This window comes from Zootoca vivipara, chromosome 4 (genome assembly GCF_965207765.1).
Source record: "Zootoca vivipara chromosome 4, rZooViv2.hap1.1, whole genome shotgun sequence".
NCBI lineage: Eukaryota > Metazoa > Chordata > Lepidosauria > Squamata > Lacertidae > Zootoca > Zootoca vivipara.
Window position 1 is genome coordinate 5,229,327 of NC_142587.1, and position 14,073 is coordinate 5,243,399.

At 44.8% G+C, this 14,073-nt stretch overlaps 1 protein-coding gene across 1 annotated transcript; it reads right to left on the reverse strand.

Annotated features, from left to right (window-relative positions):
* Positions 1 to 5,068: 5,068 nt before the first annotated feature.
* On the reverse strand, positions 5,069 to 12,136 carry PCDH20 (protocadherin 20). Its single transcript, XM_035116127.3, has 2 exons — positions 11,846 to 12,136; positions 5,069 to 9,946 (listed from the first exon to the last, which is right to left on the reverse strand). Exons 1-2 carry the CDS (start codon positions 12,005 to 12,007, stop codon positions 7,220 to 7,222), a joined length of 2,889 nt encoding a protein of 962 aa, XP_034972018.3. The 5' UTR covers positions 12,008 to 12,136; the 3' UTR covers positions 5,069 to 7,219.
* Positions 12,137 to 14,073: the final 1,937 nt, after the last annotated feature.

The following is a 14,073-nucleotide window of genomic DNA, read 5'->3' on the forward strand; positions in this document are numbered from 1 at the left end:
GCGTTTCACAGGCAATTGAGAATGCCTTGGGGGGGGGGGAGAGATAATAATTTGAGTTGAGTTTGAGCATCAACCTATTGTGGCATGGCCCCACTTTATAAAGCACCTGAGCATGTATGGAAAGCACCTCCCACATTGCTATACTCATCTGGCATCAACTGTAAATGTTCTGGTGACTACTGTAAAGTGCTGTATTGGGGGGGGGGGGTCTACCCTTGAGGATGGTCCTGAGGCTGCAACTAGAGCAGGATGTGGCTGCTAGCGTCACTGAGGCAACCCATGTGACCACATGTCACAGGTCCTGAAAGCATTGCACTGGCTGCCAGCCAGCTCCTCTGCCATTCATGGTATTCGTACTAGCGTAAAGGTAAAGGTAAAGGGACCCCTGGCCATTAGGTCCAGTCGTGACCGACTCTGGGGTTGCGGCGCTCATCTCGCATTATTGTCTGAGGGAGCCGGCGTACAGCTTCCAGGTCATGTGGCCAGCATGACAAAGCCGCTTCTGGCGAACCAGAGCAGCGCACGGAAACGCCGTTTACCTTCCCGCTGTAGCGGTACCTATTTATCTACTTGCACTTTGATGTGCTTTTGAACTGCTAGGTTGGCAGGAGCTGGGACCGAGCAACGGGAGCTCACCCCGTCGCAGGGATTCGAACCGCCGACCTTCTGATCAGCAAGCCCTAGGCTCAGTGGTTTAACCCACAGCGCCACCTGCGTCACTTAATGACTCAGGAGGACTCAAGCAGCTAAAAGAGCACCTTCTCCAGAAAAAAACCATCTCAGCCCTAAAATCATTCAGAGAGGCACAGTTGCCATTCACCCACCAGACAGCCTTCTCCGCTGTAGTTTCCCCATTTGTGGAGTGCCCTCCTTAGTGAGGTGTGTCTGTTTTCCCCATTGTTAAATTTTGGGAGGAAGTTTAAAATATTCTTGTTTACTCAGGCATTTGATAGCTGAAAGTTTCTGTTCCTGGCATGGAAATCTATTGAAATTTTAAGCTGTGAGAGTGCATGATTATTTTACATGTTTTTAGATTATTTGAATTGTTTTGAAACAATTTTAAATTGTTTCATCACTGATGCATTTGCTCCCTTGGGCTCCTTTGGGAGGAAGGGCAGCATAGAATTCTAATAAACAAATACTTGTAAGGTGAAGGATTTGAGGGTAGAGCTGCCAGGCAGTTTGAGCCCCAGGACTTCTCTTTCTCATTAGAAAAAAAGTCAGTTTATTTTTAGTAAGATCAGAATAATAAATTTCCACATCAGAACAAAATGAAATGTTAAAGTACATCCAACGCAAGAAGTATAGATGAGTAAGCAGACCTAGTCACGATGACCTTCCTCTGTTAAAGATCACCATAACAACATGCTACATTTGATTTAACAACATTAACTTTGACCATTGCTGCAGCTGATGCAAACTGAGTAACTTTATAGGGTTACAAATTTGCCAATGCTGCTTAAAGGAGATTCAGTTTTCTAAAGTAACTAAACATCAGAAACCTGATTCAGCAGTGAAGCAGCTAGTTCCCCCACAATTCTTGTTTTTATCTGTAAGCCACCTTGAGTCCCATCAGGGGAAAAGGTGGAGTATAAATAAGTTAATAACAACAACTATATGTCCATTGTTTGCATGACCAGTACACTGCTGTAAATGCTTTTCTTAACTCGTATAGATTAACAAAACAACAACAACCCCAGCCTCACAGCCAAATCAGTCTGTCTGATCAACTTATACCTTGGCGATAAGTGCAATGTTCACACTACCAACAGATTTGAGTGTACTGAAGTTTGCTTTTGGACTGATATTTTACAGAAGAGAACCCCTGCACCTTCAGATATATAATTGTTGTTGTTGTTTCTATAGAAGAAGCATGAGTCTCCATTTTTGCAGATGCAGTGGTCTCACTCCACTAACATAGGAATCAGCCTTTTACTGAGTCAGACCACTGGTCCATCTAATGCAGAGTCGTCTGCATCAGGGACAGTCAACATGATGCTCCCTGGATGTTGTTGAGCTTCATCTCCTTTCACCTCTGGCCATTGGCTGTGCTGGCTGCAGCTGATGGGAGCTGTAGTCCAACAATATCTGGAGAACATCACACTTGCTACGGCTGGTCTTTATCAACTGCAGTGGCTCTTTGCGTTTTCAAGTAGGAGTCTTTCTGAGACTTAACTGGAGATGCCAGAGATCAAAACTGGGATGTTTTGTAAGCATGATCTCTTGCATTGAGGCACAGCATTTCTGGTATTGCTTTGGCTCAAAGAAGTGCAGGATCCCTTGCTTCTCTCACATGTTTCTGTGCTGTAAGAAATGCCACAGTCCCCTAAAAGGAGACGGGCACTTTATGTAAGTATACCTTTGAAAAACACGGGTTAAATCAGCAAGAACATTTGACAGAAGAGCTGCGTGTGTAAGTAAGCAAACGCTTACTTTGGCCTTGCAGGTCTAGTCCATCAGTACTCATGCCCATTTTTAACCAAACTATTCCCAGAGGAGATAATTTTCACAGCTAGGTTCAATCATGCTTTGCTATCAGCAGTTGTGAGATCGATTTACTAGACTGTCATGGAACTGAGATTTCTTACAAAAGAAGTTCAGTTGAAGAGTTAGACCAAGTTCTCCTGAACTGCGATTTTTATAGGGATTTAAGTTCCCCCTTTTTATCTCCTCAGTATTTTCTCTCTACTTGAGGAACTCAGTTGAATTCTGTATCTTAATTTTAATGGCAAACTCCAACCCTGAGATCACAGAAAACATAGGTTACAATTATTAAAGAGATTTCCGAGTCGAAATTATCTGAATATTTATTTCTGATTGTTCATTGGTTCTGTTACACTCTCATTCTAAAGGGAACAACATTGCCTTCCCTCTCACTAGGGGTGCCTTGATAACTGTGCACTGTATTGGACGTTTATGGACTGTAGACCAAGTAAAGTGAAATAGTCATTGCTTAACAGAACTGATTATGAAATAAAATATCATACAATTGCCTCTGAGCTTGCACTGAGCACACTGTCACCATCAGAGAAATGTCTAAACCAGGCATCCCCAAACTGCAGCCCTCCAGGCCTACAACTCCCATGATCCCTAACAGGACCAGTAGTCGGGGAAGATGGGAATTGTAGTCCAAAACATCTGGAGGGCCGAAGTTTGGGGATGCCTGGTCTAAACTGTCCAACTTAGGGTGGTACTTCCATACCACTACTAAGACATGCATGCTGCAGCTCTGTACCTTGTGGCCATATGAACTCATTGTCACCATGGGATTTAGAGAGGGTAGGGAACACTGGGAAGCAAACACAGTTAACCAGGACTGGGGAATCTCTGGGCTTCCAGATGTTGTTGGACTTCAACTCCCATTAGCTGCAGGCAGCATGGCTGGTGGTGAGAGATGATGGCGTCCAGCTGCCACCTGAGACCCACAGTTCCCCATAGACCACGCAACAGACTATTTACAAAAGCATGCCAACTTTTAGAGATAGCTTCTACTCACTCTATCTGCACATTTTGCTCCATTTTAGCCAATGCATCATGCCTCCTTTGACACAACTTAGCTATGCCTTGTTCCCTTGAAACTTGCATTGTGGATGGCCCCCAGCATTTTGACACACTCTCCAGCATCTAGCATCCGAGAGTGCAAATGGTGATACCAGGAACAGCTGTATCCCTATGCAGGCTATAGCAGGCACTACCTGTACCAACATTCTCTTTAGTGTAAGAGCTCTTTGCCCTGGATTGAAATCTAGCTAAAGATAAGATGATAATCTTGAATAGCAGAAGGAACAAAGACAAGCTGATGCCCAAGGCAGAGTCGTAAGTAACAGTGCAATCCTAATCACATGGAAGCTCCTCTGAGCAGAGTGGCCCTTATTCCCAAGTAAGGGAATCTAGGATTGCCAAGTTAGAAAAGTTCCCTTTACACATTATATGTGTGAAGAGGGCTCTATGCACTGAAAGAGCCTTCCTGCTGGCTCTGCTCTGCTATTGGGTGTGGTTCCCTGACCTCAACCCCGATGTCCACAAGACCTATGAATGTAGAGCTTTGCATAAGCTGGAACCCTGAACAAGTGGGATCCCAGTTGCATGGAAACCTCCCAGCACACAGTCAACATATGGGATGTTTATAACCAACTGATGTCATAATGCATGTAGAAAAATAGAACCGTAAAGGACTGAGGAGCAATCTATCCATCTTAGGCCCATTGGTCAACATTTCATGACTGCAGTCTAAACCAGTGACTTAGATGTGTGAACTGAACCACCAGTCAAAAACTACAGAGATAACTTCTGAATTATCTCACTTCATTTTGCACACAACTCCTTTTCACTGGAATCAATTCATCCTTCCAGCTTTGCATTCTCAGGTGATGAGAAACCAAGGGGCATAGCTGAATGTGTGCACTGGCTCTTGGAAACATCCAATCCTTGTGCTGCTCCAGCAGCTGCTATTCATACTGGTGTTTCAGTGCCACCCTGCATGGCACTCCTAAGCCCCACAGCTCTAGCATGTAGGGGGGTGTAGAGAGATGACTGACCAATCCAGTTTTCTGCATATTTATATTCTCTTTGCTTGATTTGTCCAATTCTGACAATTTATCGAAACCTAGCTCTTTGATTTCACAGATTGATGTATAAGAAAATAATATTTATGGAAAGTTACATTGGATTGCATTCAGTGACATTTCATATACTGCAAAGTATATATATATATATATATATATATATATATATATATATATATATATATATATATAACAGGAAACATCTAGGGCTGTAAATGCATAAAAGGGGGGGAGAGATGTGTATCTCAGAGATGTTGGAAAGGCTGAATGTTCACTATTATGGTAGCCCAACATGTTTCAGCTCAAGGGAACCTATAAAGAAACAGATGAGCGAGTCCGTGAAGAGGCTCACTTGAACTTAAACATGTTGAGCTAACATAATAACAAACTTTCATCCTTTCCAGCATCTCTGAGATACATATCCCCCCCTTTTAATGTACACATATCCACGTACATAGTGTGTAGGTAGGTAGGCATCTAGGTTCCATAAAATAACAGATAAATATTATGAAAATATAGTTTTTATTTGCAGACATATAAACACTTTTGGTACAGTACAGACATATTGTCAGAACTCAAGAAAAGTGTCAGTTCTAAGCAGAGCACTCATTTGCCTTGTTTTACACAGCTAGATTTGATGGAGACATCTGCATGATAGTTTTGCAGCTTTTGCAATCATTGTTAAAGGTGTGCGTTGCTGATAACCCCTCTGCTGTGTAGCTGCAGAGGCAGGCAGGTGTCTAAATTTCTGGGAAGATATGTCACTGGCTTTAAGAAGGAAAGTTATGGGCACGACCCAAAAGACAAAGCTAATGAAAAGGAAGGGAGCCAAAAGTCAGTAATTAGCTGCTGTTCTCTCACACAAAATACCCATTGAGAGAATAGCAAGAACCCAAATTTAGAAAAACCAAAGGTTCATATGACCAATAATTTTTGTTTCAATATGAGATATCTAATTCGGAAACATTTTTTTTTAAAGAAAAGTTATACAACCAAAGTGATGGAATACTATTGATAGATTACTGAAACTACAAAGCATTATTAACAACAACTAGGGATCACTAGATCAACAACAACAACAAAATTAGCTGGGGTGGTGGTGCACGGAACTATAATATTCTGAAATGGAGGGATATTGATCATGGGACCCAGTCGGGAGATCTTTGCAGGCATTGGGAACTGCACACAAGGATCTCTCCTGTAGGCCTCAGTAGATGAGAAGGATTGTATGCTCTGCCTCTGACACGGCTATTCACCTATTTGGAGCAAGAGGAGTGTCTGGAACCAGCAGTTTCGTAGTGAGTGGATGAGCGGAATGTAGGATTTCTCCCTGTCACATCTTTTTGTATTTAAGGTTCAGGGCCCATAAAGACAATGCATGCATGGAAACCATTTCCCACATGCAGATAATCTCGATGGAGTCGGCATGATGTTTATCAGGCTCTCTTATTCTCAAGTAACAGAAATAATTAATCCTTAGAAATGACTGGCATTTCACTGTTCCCTTACTTTGCTGCACTTAGTCTACAGCAGACATCCCCAAACTGTGGCCCTCCAGATATTTTGGCCTACAACTCCCATGATCCCTAGCTAAGAGGACCAGTGGTCAGGGATGATGGGAATTGTAGTCCAAAACATCTGGAGGGCCGAAGTTTGGGGATGCCTGGTCTACAGCCTTGGGCACTCTTACTTGAGGAGAAAGCCTCACTGAGCTCAGGAACAGGCTGTTGTACTTTTGATTCTAGTGGCAGGTGCTCAATCCTCTTGAAGGCTTGGGGAAAATCTTGCACAGAGGGATCCCAAAAGTTTCAAGAAGTGTTATGTCAGGGAAATTGGCAACAGAAACCCTTTTCTGCCCTGTGCACACCTCGACTCGTTTGCATCCCAGATGGCATATTTCTTTTATTTGTTCCAAGAGATACTGATCAAAATATTGCTGAAGCAATTTATAACGTTTGTTCTCCATATTGAGGTAAAAGTGAACATCTAATTTCTGTCCATAACCTCACAAGGGGATAATGTGCACCCTCAAGAAATTGCACTTCTTGTTAATGCCGTTCCTATATATAGAGAGATTTATATATTTAAACATCTGAGGTAATAAAACATTCTGTTTGATTTACCAGTGCATATTTTCTTGTCAACTTCTTGTATATACAATAGAGCATATAATTATTATACCTCAAACCCATACTTTTATTTTATTTATTTTTCCCCTTTAGAAAAACAATGTTTTAAAATATACTTTTCATTTTCTTTTAAACAGACTCATTTACAGGAATGGCAGATGTTGCCCTCTTGTGGTAAAAAATGACATAGGAATGAAAAAGTATTTAACAATGAATTTGTCATTGTCTTACCTTTCACTTTATGAATACTGACTTAATTTATGGGTGGGTCTTGTGATGACCAAGTCTACACAGACAGGTTACGAGCTGTTAGCACTATGGTTTCATAAAAAAGCTGTACAATGAATTTGATTTTCTTTTTCTTTTCATTGAAAAAAAAGCTGTAGACAGCTACAGTATTTACAATTATAATAAGTTATAAATCAGTAGTCCTTCACTGCAGCTACTGCTGACGATCCTGTATCTGGGAACTTAATCACTATTCAGAATTATTAGGTTTTGGTTGAGATTTTCCATTTGAAGCCATCAGATATTGGAAATTTCCATAGGCTTTTTCTCCAGCATATGAAGATCAATTCTTCCATTTAATGGGATTTGTACTTCCAAAGTTTCGTCTCCTCTGTGGTACTTTCTTCCTCTCCTTAGGCAGATGTAAATACCCATTCCAGTTACCAATGTTATTGAACACAAGCTTATTACTGATAGGACCACTAAGGTAGGCATACAAGATGCTGATTCTACTCTTTTGTGTGTGGGTTCTATAGAGATTTGTGGTTCTTTTTCCTCGACATTAACATCAGGATCCTTTCTTAAAAGGCTTTCAATGTAGCTCTCATTACTCACCGTGTCATTGACAAAGAGGTTCACCATAACTGTGGAATGCAGAGGTTCTGGGTAACCATGATCACTAACCTTAACAAGAAGCCGATAAAGGCCATAGTCGTTTTGCAAGAGTGCCTCTTCCAGAGTGATATTGCCTGTCTTGGGGTCAATCTTAAAGGAGTCTGGTCGGGGACCTCTTCTCCCTATGATGCTGTATGCTATGACTGCATTCATGCCGGTATCATTATCTACAGCATAAACTTCTGTGATAGGAGATCCAGGTAGAGTAGAAGGAAGGACAAGGAGGTAAGACATATTGGACTGTGGAAACAAGACCAAGGGTGGGTTATCATTTATGTCCAGCAAAAGGACAGTTATTTTTGCAGTAGAGGACAAGGCAGGATCACCTCCATCGACTGCTTCAACCCATAAGATGTATGAGCTTTGCTGTTCCCTGTCTAGAGAGACCTTAGCTCTTAGCACTCCTTTGCCAGTGTCTATAACAAAGATGTCACTTCCATTTACAACAGAAAGTGCTACCCAGCCATTTTGCCCTATATCTGCATCGGTGACACTTATAACTCCAATTTCCCCAAAGCCTGGAAAATTCTCTGGCACAAAAAAACTAAAATCCTTGTTGATAAATCTTGGGCTGTTGTCATTTTTATCCAGTACAGAGATGGTAACTGTGGCCATTGATTCTCGGGCTGGTACTCCAGAATCTACTGCTTTAACTGTGTAGCGGTATTTTTCTCTTTCTTCTCTGTCCAGCTGGGTGGAAACTGTCAAAACTCCTGTGACTTTATCTAAAGCAAAATAGGAAGGGGCTTCAGGCCCTAGGAAATAAGACACTTGCCCTCTTTCTCCACTGTCAGCATCTGTTGCATGGAGCTTGGTCAAAAAAGCATTGGGGGAATTATTTTCTTCAATTGATAATTCTATCAGCGTTTGAGAAAAAACAGGCGAATTGTCATTATCATCCAGAACCTGTACTTTCACTATTTTATTGACATGGAATCCTTCAGTATTCCATGCGATCACTGATACTTCATAGAACTGTTGAGCCTCATAATCCAATGGTTTTGTAGTCTCCAGCAAGTACTCATTGTGATATGGTTTGTACGGTGACAACCTGAATGGGCCGTCACCATCCAAATAGCAATCCACTTTGGATTTTTCGTCTGGATCTTTTATGGTAAAGAATGCTATCGGTGTGTTAACAGGCTCCAATTCCCTCAGGTAAACCACCCCTTCTACTTCATTAGCTATAAAACGAGGAATCACTTCGGGAGGTCTCATTGTGACTTTGATGATGGATATTAAGACAGTGACCACTGCAGGGATACAGCCAGGACCGTTGGCTAATACGCTCAACCGATGGAGATGAGGAGTGTCACCATTAATCCTCTTGGAGAGCTTGATAACACCTGTGCTTTCATCAAGGTGAAACAAAGTGCGGGATGATGGAGAAACCTTCTGGCTGTAGGAATATGTGATCTCTGCATTGATTCCCTGATCCACATCCACTGCATGGACAGAGGCTATGGGCAACCCAATACTAGAATTCCCCAAAACGGTGACATTGATCTGGGTCTCATTGAACTGTGGGCAGTTGTCGTTGATGTCGCTGATGCCAATAGTGAGGGTGGCACTGCCCACCAGTGGAGGGGATCCTCCATCCTCTGCAGTTATGAGGGTAATATATTTGTCTCTGGCCTCTCTGTCCAAGGCACCCATGACAATCAGGTAAGGCGTTCTTTCTCCACTTTCATTTTCCTCCACATCCAGTGTAAAAACCCCAAAGTCATCTTGTAGGTGGTATGTCTGGACTCCGTTACTGCCCATGTCTGGGTCAACTGCCGGATGCTCTATAGCTAAACGGGTGTTGACTGGTGAGTTCTCAGGCACAAAGAGGTGGATCTCTGGCATGGGAAAGCACGGGGCATTGTCATTGATGTCATGGATGGCAATCTTCACCTTGACAAGGCGGAAATACTCCTGAGGCAACACCATAACATCCAGCAACAGCAAGCACGACTCAGAAGATGGTACTGGGGAGGAGGAGGAGGAGGCAACCACACTAGAACCAACATTATCCTCTGTGCATAGCGCCTCTCGGTCAATCTCCTTTGCGGAGGTGCACAGTTCTCCTGTCTGGTTGTCTAGGTTCACATACTGACCTCCTAATCCCTGGGAGGCAAGGCTGAAGGAGAGAGGGGTTTTCCCCCATTGCTGAGGCTGCTGCTTTCCCTCTACTGTGGCCTCTCCCTCTCCCTCTGATGTTGCCTGGACCTGTAAATCCTGGGCTAGATTCCCAATCAGGAACCCGGAGGGCAGCCCTTCATTGATGCTGTAGAAAAGTTCAGTGGCATGGCTATAGCTTGCAAAGCAGTTGAAAGGTCCAAGGAAGAGCAGGAAAATGAACAAGTTCTGAGGAAAGAGATGCACATGAGGTTAGCGATAGCGAATGGCATGTCCATCTGAGAGCATCAGTTTAATCACCCCCTCTCCATTTTGCCCCTCAAAAGAGGTCTTTCTGTGCAAGACCTTGCACTGGACCATTATCTTCAGAATTCAGAATTAACAACCCAGCCTACGCAAATCCACCATCTGAGTACATCCTCCTGAAAAATTTCCACCTGCCTCATATTTTTGACCTCTACACCCTCCCTATATCTAGTGCCAGTCTTCAGTCTAAATAGATCACCATCTCCTTCTGTCGCACACAACCACCGGCCCTGAAACATGAAGTCCCCAAACTCACCATCAATAAATGAAGAGTTGTCATCCCGTTTACTCTTAACTATTAGTTTCCTCAATAAAACAGTCATAAAGAATTCGTTAAAAAGAAGCAGTATATGTATATGCTCAAAACCACATATGTTTGTGCTTATAAATCCCCATGCTGCAGTCTGTAGATCACTATACAATGCCATAAAGGGTGGCAGAAACAGAAGCATATTCAAACTTCATCTTCAGTTTCCTCACTGTCTCAAATGTATTAGCATCTTTGTTAAGCTATAAACAGATTGTGCATGAAAACAAAACAGTGGGCAGCCATCTAGGAGCAAAAGCATAAACCACTGTTTTCTGCATAAAATGCATCACAATTAATTTTGTATTTTTCAAACAATATATATATATATATATATATATATATATACACACACACACACATATACTGTTTCTATATATATAGAAACAGTGCTTTTGACTATGCAAGAACGCAGGTACCATCCTCTCTTCTTCAGATTAGTAATAGAATTGGCTCCGTTGGTCCAGCAGATTCAGTAAAGGCTGTCCTTTGCCAGATATGGTCATCTAAGATGCCTATGCCACAAATTAACCCTTTCACCTTCCCTCTGGGAGATGAGACAAAGCCATATGCAGTCACAGCTCATCAAACTTACTGTGCACTGACAGAAATGTTAGCCACTGCTGCTTTGACTTCATGGGTTCTTCCCCTGAAGTTAAACAACCATGTCTTCAACCCAAAGAACAATTTCTCGAGAATAAGATCCACTGAAATAAGCAAGTATGTGTGACTAGGAATGGCCACACATGTGCATCCTCCTTGCTCCCTTTTAAAGCCACAATACTGGAGGAATTTTGTCACACATGGTCCTTTTCATTCTCTGATAGAACTATCACACTTCTTGGAGTTTGCAGACTTTAATTTAAGGATTGGGTGAAGCGGGGGGGGGGGGGGAGATCCTTTTCTGAGTTCCTTTGAGCACACATAGTGGTCCTCCTGGCCTCAGTTGTTTTTCCTTATGCACAGCTCTGATTGTATGTATGCACGCTGACTCTCAAGAAGGGCTCACTGAGGGTATTTACCCAGTGCATACACACTTCTAAGTAAATCAGCATAATATGATCCTGATGCATCACTACCTCCCAAATAAATGCATAAGATTGCAGCTTTGAGCTATTGTTATCAATCCTCCTCTCATCACCATCGTTACTTACTGTGGATGGCTACAGGATCACGCCGTTAAAAGACAGATGCAAAACTAGCAGCCTTGCCTCCTGAAACTGTTGCTTCTGTTGCCTTTCCTTTTACACCTGCTCCAACGCCTCCCACCCCGTTTTTACCATCATTTCTACACTCCCAAAGTGCTACATTGCTCGTGCCACTTCCTTCCCCACGGGCGAAGTTTCCTTGCTCGCTCCCGCCCAACTTCCTGGTGGAGAGGCTCGAACCGTCCGATCCTGCTGCGCACCTTTCCTGGAAAACGATCCCAGCGCGATCCTCCCAAAGAAGTGCCAACAGACCAGAACTGCAGCCTCCAGACACCCCACCACTCTCCCCCTCCCCGCTTAGCGTACCGGCAGGTTCCTTTGACTGGCGCTTGTGCTGCTCCCAGGGCTGGATCGCTGCCCCATAGCCAGCGGCCGGTGCCTCTTCCCCGGGAGCCAGCTGGATCCTAGGGCCGGTGGCGAGCTGCGCCGGGTCTCATTCCCTCGGCTGCTCATTCCAAATGCGGGCATCGAGGGTCCGCTGCGCGGGGAAGGGAGGGAGGGAGGGAGGAGTGACGGGGAGAGGAAGCCACAAGAAGCCTCCCTCGGCGGGGAAGGGGGAAAGAAATCCAGGGGGGAGCCTCCCTCCCTCCCTCGGCTCTGGTGCTCATGCAAATGCCTCCCAAGACTCCAGCCAATCGCCTCGCAGGACGCTCAATTAACCCCTGGCTGGCGGAGGCAGAGAGATGGGCGCCTGGCGGAGCGCTCCGCTTCGCCTCCTGCCATTCGAGGGGCGCGAGCGACTGCGCTTGCCCGGCCCGGCTCGGCTGCTGGCGCCGCTTCCAAGCGCAGCCTCTGCCCGCCGCACCGCGCTCCGCAGCCTTGCTAGGCGGAGTTCGTTTCCGAGGCAGGCTCGCACTTGCTCCGAGTCCAGAGCCGTCTCTCTTCGAGGGAAACGGGCGGCGCGGAGTCTCCGGCTGAGCGCGGGGCGGAAGTTTGAGCGGCTTCTCCTCCCTCCGCTTCTTCAAAGCTTTCCCAGCGGGAACCCAAAGACGGCGAAGAGAGGAACCCCAAAGGAAGGAGCGAAAGGATCTGCCGTCCCCCAATAGTCACCAGCTTGCCTTAGTGACTTCGGGTAAAAGTAGCGCGCCAGAAGAGGAGGTTCACGTGTGTATGCGTTTGAGGGCAATCCTGGTCCACCGAGAGGAGCCTTCGGTCAGTGTCCGGGCATCTGGAGCGTTGCCTCTTATTTCTTGGGGAGCCCTCAAAACGGGGGCAGGGGAGGGAAGAAGAGGAAGAAATGTCCCAGTTACATCCCAGTCATAGGAGCCAACTCCTAGGGGCTGAGGTCCTTTCGCCCCCCAATAAAATATTTTAAGGGGCTGCCCTCCAAACTTGATGGGTGTTGCCATTCAAATAGTGTGGGTGTGTTGTTTCTTGTCATCGATTATGTGGGGTGGACCTTATCTGGCCACCCCCAGCATTTTATTGAAATTGGCACCCCTGATCCCCGTTCTTCGCTTGCATTGCTAGCCCTGCTTGGTTGCTTTCCGACTTGTGCGCCGACATCCCCTGCTGCCTCTGGGCACCCCTTGTGCGCCCCCACGGCATTGCAGAGGCAGGGGCAGGATGCTTGCTTGCTAGGCAGGGGTGGGACATGCCACCTCATGATGAGGCCCCTCTAATTTGGGAGGCAAGTAGGCACCCTTGCTACCATGTGGCCCTAAGTGACCACAACTTGTTCACACATATCTTGGGATTGAAGGGACAACCTTGAATTTGAGTAGGGGTTTTATAGTACCGAGGGACCCAGGTGGCGCTGTGGTTAAACCACTGAGCCTAGGGCTTGCTGATCAGAAGGTCAGCGGTTTAAATCCCTGTGACGGGGTGAGATTCCGTTGCTTGGTCCCAGCTCCTGCCAACCTAGCAGTTCGAAAGCACGTCAAAATGCAAGTAGATAAATAGGAACCGCTACAGCGGGAAGGTAAACGGCATTTCCATGTGCTGCTCTGGTTTGCCACATGACCTGGAAGCTATACGCTGGCTCCCTCGGCCAATAATGCGAGATGAGCGCGCAACCGCAGAGTCGGTCACGACTGGACCTAATGGTCAGGGGTCCCTTTACCCCTTTACCTTTACCTTTATAGTACCACCACATTGTAAATTTTGAAGTGAATTGATCTCATCATGACAGCTTCTAATGTCCTCAAGGAGAGACCCAAAATGTAGGCTGCCATGCTGATACTCATTTCTCTCTCTCTCTCTCTCTCTCTCTCTCTCTCTCTCTCTCTCTCTCTCTAATACACACACACACACACACACATGGCATAACATAGCATAATACCCAATTTATTAATATCAGCATGGCATGCTTAGTTTCCTGGGAGTAAACTCAATTTAACTCAGTATTGCTTCTGACTGCATAGGCTCATCTTGTAAAATACACTGAGCTTTAACAAAAGATCTTCAGGCACCTGAAGTATAATCTGTGGCTCTTAATTAGAAATGCAAACCATCTTGCAAAAAAAATAATGTTACTATTTAAATTGCTAGTATGAGGTGGGAACCTCAACAGAGAAAAGGAAATAGTTTCCTGT

Coding starts and splice junctions, on each gene's coding strand:
- PCDH20 (XM_035116127.3), bottom strand. CDS start 12,007: ATGCCCGCATTTGGAATGAGCAGCCGAGGGAATGAGACCCGGCGCAGC. Junction 9,947..11,845: donor CCAGTCAAAGGAACCTGCCG/GTACGCTAAGCG, acceptor CTCTTTCCTCAG/AACTTGTTCATTTTCCTGCT.